At 45.8% G+C, this 17,557-nt stretch overlaps 1 protein-coding gene across 1 annotated transcript; it reads left to right on the forward strand.

Moving 5' to 3' along the window:
- The first annotated feature begins 6,492 nt into the window (after positions 1–6,492).
- Positions 6,493–17,541, forward strand: ALG1 (ALG1 chitobiosyldiphosphodolichol beta-mannosyltransferase). Its single transcript, XM_058035844.1, has 13 exons — positions 6,493–6,730; positions 6,812–6,889; positions 8,084–8,187; positions 8,648–8,796; positions 9,223–9,312; positions 9,945–10,055; positions 12,684–12,823; positions 13,721–13,759; positions 14,321–14,380; positions 15,091–15,201; positions 16,121–16,235; positions 16,944–17,019; positions 17,323–17,541. The coding sequence occupies exons 1-13, from the start codon at positions 6,493–6,495 to the stop codon at positions 17,455–17,457; spliced, it is 1,446 nt and encodes a 481-aa protein (XP_057891827.1). The 3' UTR covers positions 17,458–17,541.
- The last annotated feature ends 16 nt before the right edge of the window (positions 17,542–17,557 follow it).

The raw sequence follows: 17,557 nt of genomic DNA on the forward strand, positions 1-17,557 counted from the left end.
TCTTCAGGCCTTGATTCCATCAATGAGGTGGCACAAGGACAGGAACTGTGGTATTTGCTGGGTCTCCAAAACAAAGGAGGAATTGAGACTCTGACTCCATGTTCTTAGATGGCTATTATATTATATTATATTATATTATATTATATTATATTATATTATATTATATTATATTATATTATATTATATTATATTATGCTATACTAAAACCTATACTAAAGAATGAAGGATACAAACAGAAGGCTTAACAAGAATGATAATAAAAATCTCGTGACTTTCCAGAGCCTCAACACAGCTGGACATGATTAACTTAAAACAATTAACATGAAACCAATCAAGCAATGACCAGTTGGTAAACAATCTCCACACCACATTCCGAAGCAGCAAACACAGCAGAAGCAATCAGATAATTATTGTTTTCATTCCTCTCTGAGGCTTCTCAGCTTCCCAGAGAAGAAATCCTGGCCAAGGGATTTTTCCAGAGGAGATGACAGTGACAAGGAGCCAGCCCTGTGCCCTGGGGCTGTGGGGCCACAAGCCCAAGGCTGTACTGCAGGAGCAGAGCCCAGTGCTTCCACAGCCAGGGGGTTATGCCTCAGCTTTCCCAGGATTAGCACACCTGGTACAGGTAAATAAATGTGCTGCTCTCTCAGGTGTCTTGCAGGTGGGAAAATGGAGTTTGATGTCACAAATTAACCGGAAAACTCCCTCAGGACAAGCCAGTGCATTCAAAGATCTTAGCTAGTGGGTTATTATTCAGTTTTATTCAGCCATGGAGAACTGCAGGTGTCCTGCTTGTGTTTCCAGCTGGAAACAAGCTGTCCAGTGGAACTCCAGGGTGGCCTAAAGGTGGTTTTCATGGTCTAAACTCAGCTCTACATAAAGCATGAGTAAGTTTATGCTTCGTCTTTTGCTCAAACCTTTTCACAGAGACCTTCATGTACTAAGAGTTCCACTGGGAGGCTTCCACCCAGTTCCCAAACTCACCCAGGCTTTTCCATGGCTTCCAAGAGAGCCTGGAATCACAACATGCAGTGTGGAATCCATGGGCCAAAAACCACCTTGGGAAATCCCTGGGGAACAGAAACCTCTTCCAAATTGGAATGAAAAACAAAGCAGTACTTCAAAAAGGAATCGTGTCTCCTTTCCACATAGTGAATTGCTTTTCAGTTTGCTTTCCTCTCTAAAGCAGCTCCTTCCACCTGATTAGTATTAAGTATAATTGGAGTTCAAGGGACTTGTTTTTCCAGAATTGCTCAGAGGAAAGGGTGGCATTGCCAGAATTCCAGTGTTTGTTTTGCAGTGACACATGATTTCCCCACTAATTGAGATAAGCACCTGCTGTTAAAGATAACCAGTCTCCATTCCAGGTTGTGTCACAACCACATTCATGTCCCCAAAATGCAGGGTCTAAAGTACATGTGTGTGCAAGGGCTGGGAAAACACCTTGTGACCACATTGAGCTTTGGCATGAAGACACAACCCCAGCCCCAACTGAAATCTAAGTCAGGCTTTAAATATCTCTGTTTACTCCACTCAGTGGAGGTCAGCCAGTGGGTGTTTTTCTCTGTTATCAGAGTGAATATCATGAGAGGAATGTGCCTGCTGATGTCTAGAGCTAATACTAATTCCAATTATATATTGGAATATAAGGCAGATATTCTTCTGTCTTGAGCCTGAAGTTCAATCCAGCTCTGAAAATATGGCCATGACCACAATTAGGAATTATTTTATTCTTTTCCTGCAATTTGAAAATCTTGTGTTGTGAAAAAAACTTGTCTAATAATTGCTAATTTGAATTATCCTATGGCTGATAACCACACTGGCTTTGCTTTTCCTGATTATCTCCTTTCTTCCTGTTCTAAGCCCTGGGAGGAATAAAAAATGTAATTCTATAACCTAAACCTGTACCTGTCTGAAAAGTTGTCTAAGCCAATACAAACCATTCAGGGGAAACTGTCCTTGGGAAGTTATGTAAAAATTTCCTAGGTCACTTCTTTTACCTTCACTCCTTCCTTAGGGATTTTTTGGGTGAGGGGAAAATGAATAATGCAGATGACAAGCAGCTGGTGAGGTTAAAAGGCAGCAACTGCAAGAAGGGTGCAGAGTTTGAAGTGTTTGAGGAAAAAGGAGCATTAAAAGTGTCTTTTCATGCAGTGGGTTGGAACAAGATGGTCTTTAAGGTCTTTACAATCCAAACTCTTCGTTAATTCTGTGACCCTGTGCCATTTTCCCTTTTGACAGGAAGTTTGGAAGGCTTGGTGAAAAGTTTATGGGAAACAGCTGAGATGAGATGAGGCAAAGCAGGTGCAGGTACTAAATAATAACATTAATTTGCTATTTTAGAGCACGGGGAGGGTTGGAGGAACATTAGGGCCAGTCCTCCCTTCAAACACCAGAGGTTTTCCATCTCCAAGGCAAAGCCCAGGGCTGTCCCAGCAGCACCAGCCCAGGCTGTGGGCTCAGGGCTGGGACACCTGCAGGGGCATTTCAGGCCACCTGGAATGGCTTCCAAACTGAGTCTATTCTGCAGCCAGCTCCTTTCATCTCCACTGTGGCAGGGGTTGTGCTTTAAAAGTGGAGCAAAAAGAGAAAAAACCACGAGAAGCAAATCACTTTGCTGTTAAAAATGGCCATAATTTATCCTTCATGGTGTAGTACAGTGCCAGTGCTTGCAGCCCTTTGGAGTCATGGTGAGTTTGGAGGATTGTGCCCCACAGTGCAGGTGCAAATACTTGTTACTGGAACATTCCATGTTATTTTTTTCAGTGCAAATAAATAAATAAAAATTAAAAGGTGGGTTTTAAAAGGTTCCAACTACATATATCATGTGGCTATAAGAGTAACCACAGTAGCAGCAGGCTGTCATGAGATTTGCTTGAGACATTTGAAGTGGAGACTTCTGGGATGAGAGAAGTTCCATTTGTGAGAGGGATTTTGGCTGCTCTGTCTCTGTTTATTGCACTCACAGCAGTCCATCAAGGGCAGGAGGACCAGGCATGGAGCTTAAACACACTATTTCTAGGGTAAGTGCAAACAGCATTTCCAAATTTCTGAAATGGTCAGGAAGAAGAGACAGGAAAAGGCTTTTGTAAAAGAGAACTGCTGTTCAAAACATATGAAAAATTCTCCGGGCAGAGATCAGTAGTCTCTGAAAATGCATTTCTCTAAAGTGCATCCCTGTTCTCAGAGCCTCAGCCAGAAGTGATGACTGCACCTTATTTATCTTTCTCCAGATAAGTACTCTGAAGATGATACAGGTCAAAAGGACTTTTATTGCAACTCTACCTTCATAAACTAAAAGTCACTGCATCCCTAAAGCTGAAACACTTGTAATTTTAAGCACTTTGATAACCTGCCAGAAAATACAGCTGTATGGAGTTGGGGTGTTATAGCCTGATAGCCTGCAAGGATCCATCAGTCCTCATTCCATTGCAGCCAGGATATTTGCACTTTACTCAAGGAAGTAAACAGAAAAACAATTTGCATTTTGCATTAAAATGGTACAAGCAAGGAGCTGTCAGGTGAGATAGGAGGGACTGGAAGAAGGGATTCCCACAAGATCAGACCTCCTGCGGGTTGGAATGGATGTGTGTAACAGCAGGAGGGGATGTGGGGCTTTTCTTGAGGAAACCTTGGCTCCCCAGGGAATGGGCACAGCCCCGGGGCTGCCAGAGCTCCAGGAGTGCTTGGACAGAGCTGCCAGGGATGCCCAGGGTGGGATTGTTGGGGTGTCTGTGCAGGGACAGCAGCTGGACTGGATGATCCCTGAGGGTTCCTTCCCACCCAGAAGATTCTGTGATTCCATGTTTTGTCAGTAGAAAAATATGCATTCCAAGCAGAATCTTTGAACAAACGTTCCAGGCTTTATTTTGTTGTGAAACCAGTCTGCCCACACTTGTAATTAGTTACATGTTTTAAAAGGAGACAATGGTTTCATTGTTACTGCCTGCTTGCTGTTAGGCAATACGGAGAGTTACGCTGGAAATGCAACATTTGACATCTGCCTTTGTCAAAGGGAGAGAGAAACACTGGAACAGCAGGATGCCATTCAGATGGGGGGGGCAAAAGGTCTGCAGAGAGAATTGTGGAATTGTGACATTTCCTGGTTGGGAGGAGTGTCACAGGGATCATCCAGCTGCTGTCCCTGCACAGACACCCCAACAATCCCACCCTGTCCATCCCTGGCAGCGCTGTCCAAGCTCTCCTGGAGCTCTGGCAGCCCCGGGGCTGTGCCCATTCCCTGGGCAGCCTGGGCAGTGCCAGCACCCTCTGGTCCCCCTGATATCCAACCTAAACCTGCCCTGACACAGCTCCAGTCCTGTCTCTGGTCACCAACATCTTTAATTTGTGTCTTTATCCCTGTTTGTAGTGAAGAAATACAATTTGCTCTCTGCATTGTGTGACAACCCTATTGGATTCTTGGCCTGTCACCATCATATTTTCTTGAAAAATCCCCTTGCCCAGGATTCTTCTCCTGGGAAGCTGAAAAGCCTCAGAGAAAAAGGAAAAAAATATGATCTCATTTTCTTCTCCTGTATTTTGCTGCTTTGGAATGTGTGTTGGACATTGTTTACCAACAGGTGATTGGTTCATTGGTTTCATGTGAATTGTTTTTACTTAATGGCCAATCACTGTCCAGATGTGTCGGGGCTCTGGAAAGAGTCACGAGTTTTTCATTATTGTCATTTAGCCTTTGGTCTGTATCCTTTCTCTATTCTTTAGTATTCTTTAGTATAGCATTCTTTAATATAATATAGATCATAAAATAATAAATTAGCCTTCTAAGAACATGGAGTCAGATTCATCATTTCTTCCCTTTGATGGGGGCTTCAGAAAATACCACACTTGGCCAGTACAACTGAACTTATTTTTAAACACTTGTACAACTTAATGATTTCAACGTGTTGTTCAGTCACTTCCATGGTGCCAAGGTAAAGTGGCAAATGCTTCTGTCATCAGGCTTCTGTTTGTCCTGTATTTCCATCAGAAAACAGGGATCAGCAGGATGAAAACAGATGGAAATTGTTTATTAAGTACACATATGAGAAATCAGTGGGATGCAGATGTTGAAGGGATTTAGTACCTAGTAGGATCAGGGATTGAGACAACAAAGTCTCAAGGGATAGCACAGAAACACATAGAGTGTTAACTCAGATCTAGAGAAGGGCTGGTTAGAATTTAGCTGAATTCAAACTAAGGAAAAGCACATGCATTGGATGGTAATGGGGCTGCACTGAAATCAACCCTGACTTCAAGTGTGGGAACCCAGAACATCCCTCTGTCTGTCCAGGACAGCCAAGACCCTGCCAGGGGGCTCAGAGATCCTGGCACTGAGCCCAAAGCACCTGTGGGTTTGATTATTACCCATGGAACAAGTTACCAACCTTATATGAAGACCAACAAGCCACAACAGTTTAGGTAGAATAATAGTGAAGTTATCACGGGGTGAAAAAGTAGATTTTGGGGTTTTGGTATGGGGATTCAGGGGGGCAAGATGGAGGGAACTGGGCATGTCCAGCCTTTCTCCTTCTTCTTCTTGACCTCCATCTTCTGCTGTGATGGTGGCACTTTTAGATTGGTTCAGAGTAGAAGCTCACTGTCTAACACAGGTGATAGGTATTGGAAAGTAATTGTAAACATTGTATATGTAGTTTTTAGTATAAAGATATAACACCACCCCAGGGGCAGACAGAGTGCCTGGAACTGTCCTGCTGGACGGACCTCATCAGCACAGGAGAAAAAATTTTATAGATAAAGGACAATAAACAACCTTGAGACCGAGAAATTAAGAGCTCTGACTCTTAAAGCACCGGGCTGGGAAAAGAGACTTTCTAACTCTTCTCGGGGTCACTCTGACAAACTAGAGATTGCGACATTTGAGATGCTCTAAAATGTCCGAGAAAACCCCACACTGCTGTTTTGCGGAGAAAAGAAGAAACCTCACAACTTTGTAAAAGTTGTAAAGCCCGGTATGCCTTTATTACGACGCGCCGGACGCAAGTCCCCCAACAAGGCATGCGTACTTCTGAAGACCTCGGGTCTTCTTTTATCCCCCTTCCAAATGCATATGCATACAGTTTCACAATAAGTTCATACATATTCATTCCGTGTGACATTTAGCACCAGTTCTTCTTTATCAGAGGAATTCCTAGGTCTGGGGCAGATCGACCTTGCGGTAATTTCTGTTTTTCTCTCTCTGTCTCCTTGCTGTCTCGGCATGCGAGTTCTTCCTTCAGCTTTGGCCTCACAGACTTTTCACCTCTCTTAGACACTTCACCTAATTCAGAATGGATCTTTACTCTGTCTCACTGCGGACGAGAGTCCAGTGCCGCTGTAATTAGTTAAGCCCCGTCTGTGCTGTGATTAATTTAATAATGAACCGTTCACTCGGTAATTGCCGGTACCGCGCTCCGGCCGGGTCCCCTCAGAGCTGCCCCTCCGCCCCGCCAGGGGGCGCTCGCGGCGCGCCCTTCCCGCCCTGGGCGCTCCAAGATGGCCGCAGCGGCGCCGTGGCCGTGGCAGGGCCTGTGGCCGGGGCTGTGGCCGGCTCTGTGGGCGGTGGTGGCGGCTCTGCTGCTCCTGCTGCTGTGGCGGCGGCGGCGGCGGGCGGGCGGCGCGGGCCGGGTGTGCGTGGCCGTGCTGGGGGACCTGGGCCGCAGCCCGCGGATGCAGTACCACGCCTTGGCGCTGGCCCGCCACGGGCGGGAGGTCGCGCTGCTGGGCTACCTCCGTGAGTGAGGGGCCGCGGGGCCGCGGGGCCGGGCTCTGCCCCCGCAGAGAGCCGGCCGCTGACCGGGCTCTCCCCCCGCAGAGAGCCGGCCGCACCGGGACGTGCTGCACTCCGAGAACATCCGGCTGGTGCCCGTGGCGGAGCTGAGCGGGCTGCGAGGTGCGTGAGGGCCGGGCCGGGAGCCGAGGCTGCGGGGGAACGGGGCAGCGTGAAGAGCCCGCAGCGTGTGCGGGCCCAGCCCCGCCGCACGCCCGGCTCCCACCCTGCTCTGCCTTTCTCTTTAAACAGGAGCCCTGGAGATAAACACTGCTGGTGCATTGGTGCTGTTCACGTGTCAAATTGGTGCATTTCACAGTGAAATGTGGACATGATTTTCATTCTGCCTCTTTCTCCCCTACCTTGCGTTTAGCCCTGTTGCCCAGAGCAGCTGTGGCTGCCCCTGGATCCCTGGCAGTGTCCAAGGCCAGGCTGGGCAGGGCTGGGAGTGACCTGGGATGGTGGGAGGTGTCCCTGCCATGGCAGGGGGTGGGATGAGATGAGCTTTAAGGTCCTTTCCAACCCAAACCATTCAATGAGTGTAGGATTTCTTTCTATACAAAATACAGAATGAGAATTTGTAGGGATCACGAGATGTTTACATGGCTTTACAGTGATCATAGAATAAAACCACAAAGGTTGGTAAAGCCTTCTAAGACCATTGAGTTCAACCATTCCCCCAACACTGCCAAGGCCACCAGTGACCCATGTCCCCAAGTGCCACATCCACATCTTTAAACCCCTCCAAGGACGAGCACCCCACCACTGCCCTGCACAGCTGTGCCCATGCCTGACCACCCTTTCCATGAAGAAATGTTTCCAATATCCAACCTAACCCTCCCCTGGCACAGCTTGGGGCCATTTCCCCTTGTCCTGTCCCTGTTCCTTGGGAGCAGAGCCCGACCCCCCGGCTGTCCCCTCCTGGCAGGAGCTGTGCAGAGCCACAAGGTCCCCCCTGAGCCTCCTTTTCTCCAGGCTGAGCCCCTTCCCAGCTCCCTCAGCCCCTCCTGGTGCTCCAGCCCCTTCCCCATCTTTGTTCCCTCCCCTGGACATGCTCCAGCCCCTCAGTGTCTGCCTTGGAGTGATCCAGCCTGTCCAGATCCCTCTGCAGAGCCTTCCCACCCTCCAGCACATTGACACTCTCACCCAGCTTGGTGCAAATTTGCTCAGGGTGCCCCTGGTGTACCCAGGTCATTGGTAAAGTGTTTCCATTTTCATGTTATTCTGCCCTGTCTCTGCAGAGCTGGCTGGTTCTGACATTCACATTTCTGTGGAGAGAGCTGTAATACTCTTACCTGTTTTTCTGTCACTCTGCAGTGGGGCCAAAGCTTTTGCAGTATGTCCTGAAGGTGCTCGTGCAGTCAGTGCAGTTACTGTACACATTGCTGAGGATAGAGCAGCCATCCTACATTCTCCTTCAGGTATGTTTTGTGTTGGGACTGATTTCAGTACAAATAAATGCTTCACAGGGTGGTTTTGGCCATCTCAGACATGGTTGTAATTATTTCAGAGCTGAGCTGGCCTCTTCAGTGGTGTAAACCTGTATGCAGGTATTTTTTGGCTCTAAACTTGGATTGGTCTGTTAACAAGTCAAGTTTTCTCTTCCTATTAGTTCTTGTGCTTTCAAACTTCATTGCCATGGGTGGCAGTAAAGCATAAATCTTACTGGAAATGTTGGTGTGTTTATTGGAGGGGAATTTTCATCTTGATCCAGGGTTAAATTTGAAGTACCTGCCAGTGTTCATAAGTGAACACAAACAGTCTCTGTTGATGAAGCTCTTTTAAGGTGATGCAACTTCAATTTGATTTTTGCTTCTGGTATTTGCTTTGTGTTTGTCACTTGGTCACAGCTGATGCTATTTTGGTTTTGTTTTTGAGCAGAATCCCCCAGGCTTACCCAGTATAGCTGTTGCCTGGGTGGCAGGGCTGTGGTGGGGGAGCAGCCTCATCATTGATTGGCACAACTATGGGTACAGCATCATGAGCCTGAGTCACGGGAGGAGCCACCCACTGGTCCTGCTTGCAAAATGGTTTGTGCACTCATTTCTGCTCCCTGTAAATGATGTGCCTTGGTGAATTCACAGTGGAGGCCAGTGGGGAGGGTGTAATTGGCACAGGGAGGGGTTTCTGGGCTTTGCTGTGTGGTTTCTGTTCTGCAGCTTCTTTGTTGAACATGTGGGAGGGGGTTGCTTTTACCTACCTATGCAAATGTTGATCTTGTTATTGGAATTTCTTTCTAAGTCCTGAATTTTTTGTTCTCTAATGCTGCTTTACACTCCAGCTCTTCTTTGAGCAGCTCCTTGCTGAATAGAATTGGTTTTGTGTAGTTAAAGCAATCAAATTTCAGTTCTGGGGGCAGTTGGGTTTCTTTGGGTTTTGTTTGGCTTTCATCAAGCATGGGCACTGGGAGCAGTTGCTGCAGTTGTGGTTTCTGACTGATATTTCATTTTTGCCAGGTATGAAAAGCTTTTTGGGCGCTTGTCTGACTATAACCTGTGTGTTACTGATGCCATGAGGAAGGATCTCTGGGTGAATTTCAAGATCAAGTAAGTCATGTGCCTCAATTTATTGTGTGTATGTACTAAGTAAATGAAAGAACAGATCCCTGAGGATTCAGGATTCAGAGGGATCTGACAAAAGCAGCTCTCCTGAGCTCACCCATCACCACTGAAACACATCAGCTCAGTTTTGTGATGGGCCAGTATGGTGTGGGCATTCAGGAATCTTCATCATCCTTCTGAACTAACACACCCCAGTGACTGAGGTGGCACTCCAGGAGCCATGGCAGTGTGCTGCAGGCTGCCTGTGGAGCCAGAGAGGGACAGGTGGCACTGGGATTTGAGCAATTACTCTGACCTGCCAGCTTATCTTGAGGGCTTCAAGATCAGGGGCAGTTATGGAGTAAGTTTGAAAATCAGCACACATAGTGTGGTGCATTTCACCCCTAGAATAAGCACACAAGAAAGGGGTTCTTTGTTACTTGTGCCCACCTTGGTGTGTTCCAGTAAACTTCAGGAATACAGGAAGTTGTAAGAGTCAAAAAATTGCTTTGCTGTATAGTTATTTCTTTAGTTTTCTAGTTAATTTTTTCTGATTACATTGTGGCAGCCTGCCACTGTACCATGTGCATGTTGTTACATCTGTATCTTATTTAAGCTGCCCTCTTCTTTCCTCCCAGGGCTGTAACATTGTATGACAGACCAGCATCTTATTTTAAAGAAACACCATTAGACCTCCAACACAACTTGTTTATGAAACTTGCCAAGGACTATGAGCCCTTCAGAGCACGGTATGGGCAAGGGCAGCTGCCCCTGCATTGTAGGAGTGTTGGGGGGCAGGATGGTCGGGATGGAGACAGAGATCTCTGCACCAGGTCAGGAACTTGGGGTTTATTGCAAAGGGCCTGGGGGCAGGGCCCTGCTGGGAGCTGCCAAACACAACTCAGAGCAGGCTGAGAGAAGAGAGGATGAGAGGATGAGAGGGTAGAGAGTAAAAAGGGTAAGAGAGCGAAGTTCCCATTACAATACAATAAATCTTCTTCTGTGTTGAATATTCTGATTCTCACTAACCAATCTAGTACAAGATACAAATCCTATAGCATTTCCATACAGCCTATAAGAATCATTACATCACCATACTGTGTTACATTTTAAACCCTATAAACTCCTCTTTGGGCCCCTTCTGCCAAGCTGGCAGGGTCTGCTCTGACCCTTGGGCCTGTCTGCAAGCAGAGGGTGTTGTTCCATCAAAAGGGGATTACCTTCAGCTGGACACACCATTGTTTTCCAGTTGTTCAGTAACTGAGGTATCTCAAAGCTTGTTTGCATTTCAATCCCACTTATAGTTTCTATATTCTCAAAATCTTTTGCCAGGCAATGATATTTGTAAGGCTTTCCTGTTTCACCTTCCCCAGCACTGCATCCTTGCCCAGGGCACGTGGAGCTGTGGCACTGCAGTTACCAAAATCCTGTGTGGGGCATTCTGACCCCAGCAGGCACAGGGGGCACTGAGAGGCCTTGGTGTCATCATAGAGCACAACAAAGCACAAAGCACCACAGCTCCATCAGAAGGGTGCAAGAGAGATTTATTACAGCAACATGTTGCTTTTATACTTTTTCAAGATATTTACATTCACTTAATATACACATTCACTGCCCAGTGGTTATAGGAAAGAAACAAAGTTTTCAGTGGGTGACCAAGGAGCCATGTCATTCTGTGAGCCAGCTAGAGTCTGTATCTCTTAACTTTCACTCCTTCATCACATCTCCATGGTGACAACCTTGGTGTCTTCCTCAGGAGAGATGTGGGGCTTTCCTTTCTCTTCAGGAGGCCTTTGCTGCCTCACAAGAACAGCACAGAATGTCTCTCCTACACCTTAGTTGTCACTAGAGAGGCCAGAAGAAATGAGAGGACTGAGCTGTGGTGACACAGGCAATGAGAGCACTGAGCTGTGGTGACACAGGCAGTGAGAGGATTCAGCTGTGGTGACACAGGCAGTGAGATGGTTGAGCTGTGGTGACACAGGCAGTGAGAGGACTGAGCTGTGGTGACACAGGCAGTGAGATGGTTGAGCTGTGGTGACACAGGCAGTGAGAGGACTGAGCTGTGGTGACACAGGCAGTGAGACAATTGAGCTGTGGTGACACAGGCAGTGAGAGGACTGAGCTGTGGTGACACAGGCAGTGAGAGGGCTGAGCTGTGGTGACACAGGCAGTGAGAGGATTGAGCTGTGGTGACACAGGCAGTGAGAGGATTGAGCTGTGGTGACACAGGCAGTGAGACAATTGAGCTGTGGTGACACAGGCAGTGAGATGGTTGAGCTGTGGTGACACAGGCAGTGAGAGGATTGAGCTGTGGTGACACAGGCAGTGAGAGGACTGAGCTGTGGTGACACAGGCAGTGAGAGGACTGAGCTGTGGTGACACAGGCAGTGAGAGGACTGAGCTGTGGTGACACAGGCAGTGAGATGGTTGAGCTGTGGTGACACAGGCAGTGAGAGGGTTGAGCTGTGATGACACAGGCAGTGAGAGGACTGAGCTGTGGTGACACAGGCAGTGAGATGGTTGAGCTGTGGTGACACAGGCAGTGAGATGGTTGAGCTGTGGTGACACAGGCAGTAGAAGTGTTTTGTTTTCAAAGCAGCTGGCACCAGCACTGAGGCTCTCTGTGCCAAGTGTCTGGGGTGGAGCTCTGCCTCCCACTGACCCCACTGCTTGGATGCTTTCTTCATAGCATCCCTTTTTTAATTACTGTGCACAGCTTTCAGGATCTTGGTCCAAGAGTTAAACACTCCCCTCTGGCAGTGCAGGATGTCACCTAAAGCAGATGTACCAGATGTTTGACTTCACCAAACTAAGGCCTGAAAAAGCAGTGAAATCCACAGTGCATGGTGGGGATTTTTTGGAAATGCCTTGCTCAGAATGTGTAGGTTTGTCACTATAGGACATGAAACAACACAAGAACACAGCACTGTTCTCAAGGTGAAAAAAGGGAAGTTTATTTTCTGACTCCAACATTTATAGATTTCTAAAAGTGACAGTGGATTGGAGGGTGACAGTGCCACCTCTCCAATGACACTGGACATACCAACAGTCCATCAAATTTCTCTTCCTCTATAAAAGAATGCAAACCAAAAAGTTATTTACAGAAAGTGTGTGAGAAAGTTCGTTACAAGAATGTAAACATCAAAAAGCTTAGAAAATCTTAAAAAATCAAACTACATAAGTTCTGAGTTAAGTAAATGTGCTGTTGGCCTCCATGCTGTGGTGTGAGACAGACTGTGGAAAGGGAACCTGACTGCTCAGCTTGTGAAGGAAAACATTTGGCTGGAAAGTGGAATTGTGCCTGTAGCAGCAGGAAAGAGGGAAAAATGGCCTGCCCTGTCCTGGTATTTCTGTTGCAATGATTCTGTTCCTAGACAAGTTGAGCTTGAATCTGAAGCCAAATGTGTGGGAATGGGTGCCAGGTCGGCCTTCACCCAGAGGGACGGCAGCAGTGGCAGCGTGCTCAGGGCCAGGGGCCGGCCCGCCCTTCTCATCAGCAGCACCAGCTGGACAGGTCGGGAATCGCTTCTGTTTTCCATGTTAAATAGGGGGGTTGTGCTTTCTCACACTTGAAGTTTTGCTTGTCCTTTGTTTTCCTGGGAGAATTTGAAGACAAGGTGTGTACGATGCAATGAAGTATTGTGTAACTTAAATAATACTACAAATGAATGGTTTTTTTGAAGTTGGATTTTAATTATAGAGCCCAACTTTAAGAATAATTAAAAGAGGCTTCCTATTTGTTTGTTTTTTTAGCTTTCATTCTAGACATACAGCTTGCATGGTGGTGTAAAACAGATGAAAAAACTCAAATATTTACTCCTTACTGAGCACCCTGCACCCTAGGGTGCCTCTGCCCTTGGCAGGGGGCTGGGATGAGCTGAGCTTTAAGGTCCCGTCCAACCCACTCCAATTTGTGATTCCATGATTTCTGATGATGTTTATTACACAATTATGTGCATTTTCCCTCTGTATGGGGAAAGGAACAAAGATTAGAAACAAATTCATTGCCAGTGATCATGGGCAGGATTGTCTTTATCTTTGAATTATCAGGGCAGTTTTTACACTTAATTCTCAGTTTCAGAAACTAGAAAATTTTAATGGCTTCAAATTTTAATGGCTTCAAAGATATAAAGTATTTGTAGCTGGTTTATCTGTCATATTGCCCACAAGGGAGATAAATAAACACTGTGTATGGTTATGGACTTCTATTTATGAAAATAAACTAGGGGATTTTTAATAGAACATTTTAGTATATAGTAACCTTTAGGTACAAACTATGTACTTAACTTTGAGTACATGGTATGTGTTTAAATTGTGTAGGTGAAGGTGAGAAAAATCTCAATTGTTATTTCAAGTAAAAAATTTTAAATGGTAGAAATATGAATGTTACTAATAAAACCTTCTCTTTCAGAGGATGAAGACTTCTCAGTCCTTTTAAGAGCTTTAGAAGGTTGGTATGAAGGAATTGGTCTCACTCTTTCAAAGAGGTCTTCTGGCCACTTAAGAAGGGTTTTGCTAAAGAGCAATGCTTCCATATTCAGGTGAAAATGCAGTTGTATTTGATTAATTAGCACTAATTTCAGATTAGTAATTGAAATACAGCAGTGCAACATCTGAATTCAATTAGAGGAGTTGTCAGGGGGAGTTAAATCTCTAACTGTCTCCTAAACTGCAGTTTTATTTTCTGAGCTATTACATCTGCTCTCCACAGGTATCTGCTAATGGGAAGGGAGGGAATGCTTTGTCTTGTCTTGTAGACTTTGCAGCTGCAGTTCCAAATTGATCTATTGAAGCAATTGACTGGGGAGCAGTTGAAGAAATGCTTCATGCACAAACAGCCTGATTTATTTCTGGAGGAAATGTAAATGTTAACATTGCTGGATTTACTGCTGTGTTACTCATACATGCTTGTAAGGAAATTGCTTGTGGTGAGAAGCTCAATAATTCATGCACTGTCACCACTCTTCAGCCAAGCACCCTGTCAGCTCTGACCAGTTTTTATCTTCTCCAGATTATGAGAGGTTTATTGAGGAGGGAGCTGCACTTCCAGCTTTGGTGTGTGTGATAACAGGTGAGGATGTTTGTGTTACAATTCTTCAGTGCCAGCAGAGGGTTCAGTTGTCACTTTTGTTCTGTGCTGACTCTTCTGTTGCTGGTGGCAGAGAGGAGGGACTGTTGCCTTTGTGCTGGTTATCAGGACAGTGATTTCCAGCTGAGTTATTGCACCATCCACCAATTATGGCACATCTTAAGGAGCCTCCCTGTCTGCTCCAGCTCTGCATGAAAAACACTCTAAGGCCCATGTTGAGATGATGCTGCAAAAGCAATGTCAGGGGGAGCAGCCTAAGCTGTGCCAGGGGAGGCTTAGGCTGGGTATTGGGAGAATTCCTGCATGGGAAGGGTGTCAGGCACTGGCACAGCTGCCAGGGCAGTGGTGGATGGATTCACCATGCCTGGGGGAATTGAAAGCCATGGGGGTGTGACATTCAGGGTCAGTGTTGGCCCTGGCAGTGCTGGGGAACAGCTGGGCTTGGTCTGAGAGGGATTTTCCAACCTTAAAAACTCCATTATTCTCCATTGATGGGAAACTCATTGAAATACTGAATAAGAGAAGTCCATGTGCACATTCCTTTCAAGGAAACTTAAGATTTTTCATGTCTTTTTGGGGTACCACAAGTGTTGTATCCTATATGTGCTCCTGATCCAACAGGAGCTTGCATTTCACAGGCCACACTGTTTTCAGTCATCTGGATAAAACTTTTTTTTTTCTGTTTTACACAGGTAAAGGACCTCTAAAAGATTACTACAATGGGCTGATCCAAAAGCTGCACTTTAAACACATCCAGATCTGTACCCCATGGCTGGAGGCTGAGGATTACCCTCTTCTGCTTGGTAAACAGTGGGAGATGGAAAAGCCTTGAGGAAGTGTGGGAAACAGCTCAGCACAGTTGCAGGGGCTGATGCAGACTGGGAGAACACAGTCAGGAATGTTGCTGTTAGTGACAGGATATTCATGGATTTGACTCATTCCAGCAAAGAATTGTTGGAAATTCCTCTGGCTGGCTTTTCCTTGCTTTCCCAAGAAGTAGCTGTGCTGTTTCAGCCTGTCCTGGGCACTCTTTGTTTCTTCCAGCTGTGCTGAAATACAGATTCCAGTGCCTGTTCTACTTTACCTTCAGGGTCAGGCCAGTAAATGAAATTAAAATGTTGTTGGCTGAGCAACCAAAAGTAGCTGAAATTCTAAATTAACATGTCATTGGAATGTTATTCCTTCAGCATCTTCATTGCAACAGCACAAAGGGGGAGTAAAAGAGTTATAAAATACAAATTCAATGTGATCTTCATTCTGCAGGGTTAGAGCCTGACAGTCTATGTGGCTATAAAACCCTGTTTATTTGGTCCTTTTTAAATAATAAACAAAATGCCTGTAAAATCACACTACAGTTCCTCTGTTTGAGCTGCCTTCAGCTGGGAGAGGTAACTAGTGAGGTCACAGTGTTTACTGATGGGGTTGGGATGGGATTTTCCTTTTCTTGCCCATTTTTAACAGATTAAGAAGCAGAAAGGCTGTTTTAAGATACATAAAACTTCAAAATCCTCTTTAATTTAACATGCACTCACCATTTTTCTAAAACATAACTAATTTTGAGTCCAGAACACACTATGCTTTATTTTTTTCCCTGATTGCTTGAAATTGTGTCTGGGTAGTTGAAAGTTTCACTTGCACCATCCAAAGCAGCAGGAAAATGAAGGTTTGCAGGACAGAGGAGCTGCTTTCAGAGAGTTCAGACTGTGTTGTGTTGGATTTCAGGCTCAGCAGACCTGGGGGTGTGTCTCCATAAATCCTCCAGTGGTTTGGATTTGCCCATGAAGGTGGTGGATATGTTTGGCTGCTGTTTACCTGTGTGTGCAATACATTTTGAATGGTAAGAGCTTCTTCTGTTACAGCTCGAGGCAATCACATAAAGCAATATTCTTACAAAGCCAGAGTTCAGCAGCTACTGCAGGAATTCAATGAGATCCCTGTATTCTGCCATTTTAAAAATTAATTAAGATAGAAATCAAGGTTGGTTTAAGTTTAAAAATTAATACTAGTTTCTAAAAACTTGGGAGCATTTAATGCAAATACTTGTCTTAAAAAATCCCTGTATTGCACTGTTTCCATATATTTAATTAAAAACAATCTTTTTTCTGCATAGACACCTGTTCAGTGAAAGGCTGAGTGTGTGCTTGGGCATTCTTGGAATTAATGGTCCTTTGGGAAAACAGCAGCTTTATAAAGAAGATAAATTCCTGTGAAGATTTCATGATGGATCATGGACAGATTTTCCTTGTGGAACAAGAATTAGTTTTAAAGTGATAATTGCCCTGGTTTTTAATGGATGTGCAGATGAGTGGCACAAAGACAGAATGAGGGCCCTTTGGTACAGTTGTGGTAGATTTGGTCTGACATAGAAAGGAGAAGAAGTGTTTAACTGTTTAATACTGCCTGTGTGACTCCTGATGTCAGCTGTGGGGCCATAATGATACAGACACCCTGGTCTGGTCCCTTTGGATGTCACTGTGCAGCACTGCAAATGTCCCACTCACTGCTTTTTGCCTCAGTTCTCCTTTTTTTGTGTCTTTTTTCACAGTTTACACGAGCTGGTGAAGCACAATGAGAATGGGCTGATATTCAGGGACTCACAGGAACTTGCAAAGCAGCTGAAGGTAAAGGCTCTGACTGATTTCTTTCCCCCCAGAAATAACCCCAGAGGTGCCACTGTGTGAGCAGGCTTTTCAGGTCTAACATCACCTGTTTTACATTTTCACAAGGCTGGCCTGGCCTGGTGAGCATTGTCTGCCTCACTTCTGTGTGAATGTGAACCTGAAAAAAGCATTTCAAACTCTGTCCTTGGTCTCTCTTCATGGGGCCAGACCCCAGAACTGCAGCTGTAGTTGAGGGGAGGCTGGAATGAGCCTGAAATGGAACCTCACAGTTATTTTTCTGTGGTTTTGTTTGTTAAATTACAGATGCTTTTCTTGGATTTCCCCAGCCTGGAAGGGAAACTTCAGCGCTTCCGAGAGAACCTGCGCGAGTCGCGGCAGCTGCGCTGGGAGCAGAGCTGGGACCAGACTGTCCTTCCCTTGCTGGGCAGCAGGGACTGATGGGGCAGGAGGGTGTCAGACACATCCCTGCAGCTGCAGGGATTGGGGAACAGTGAATAAAGATTTTGTATTGTCTGCACTTAAGAGTTTCTAACTCCTT

Source organism: Melospiza georgiana, chromosome 16 (assembly GCF_028018845.1).
Source record: "Melospiza georgiana isolate bMelGeo1 chromosome 16, bMelGeo1.pri, whole genome shotgun sequence".
NCBI lineage: Eukaryota > Metazoa > Chordata > Aves > Passeriformes > Passerellidae > Melospiza > Melospiza georgiana.

Excerpts from the sequence above, each read along its gene's own strand:
- ALG1 (XM_058035844.1), top strand. The coding sequence starts at position 6,493 with ATGGCCGCAGCGGCGCCGTGGCCGTGGCAGGGCCTGTGGCCGGGGCTG. Across the intron at positions 9,313-9,944 it reads TGGGTGAATTTCAAGATCAA|GGCTGTAACATTGTATGACA; the intron begins GTAAGTCATGTG and ends CTTTCCTCCCAG. Across the intron at positions 14,381-15,090 it reads TTTGGTGTGTGTGATAACAG|GTAAAGGACCTCTAAAAGAT; the intron begins GTGAGGATGTTT and ends TGTTTTACACAG.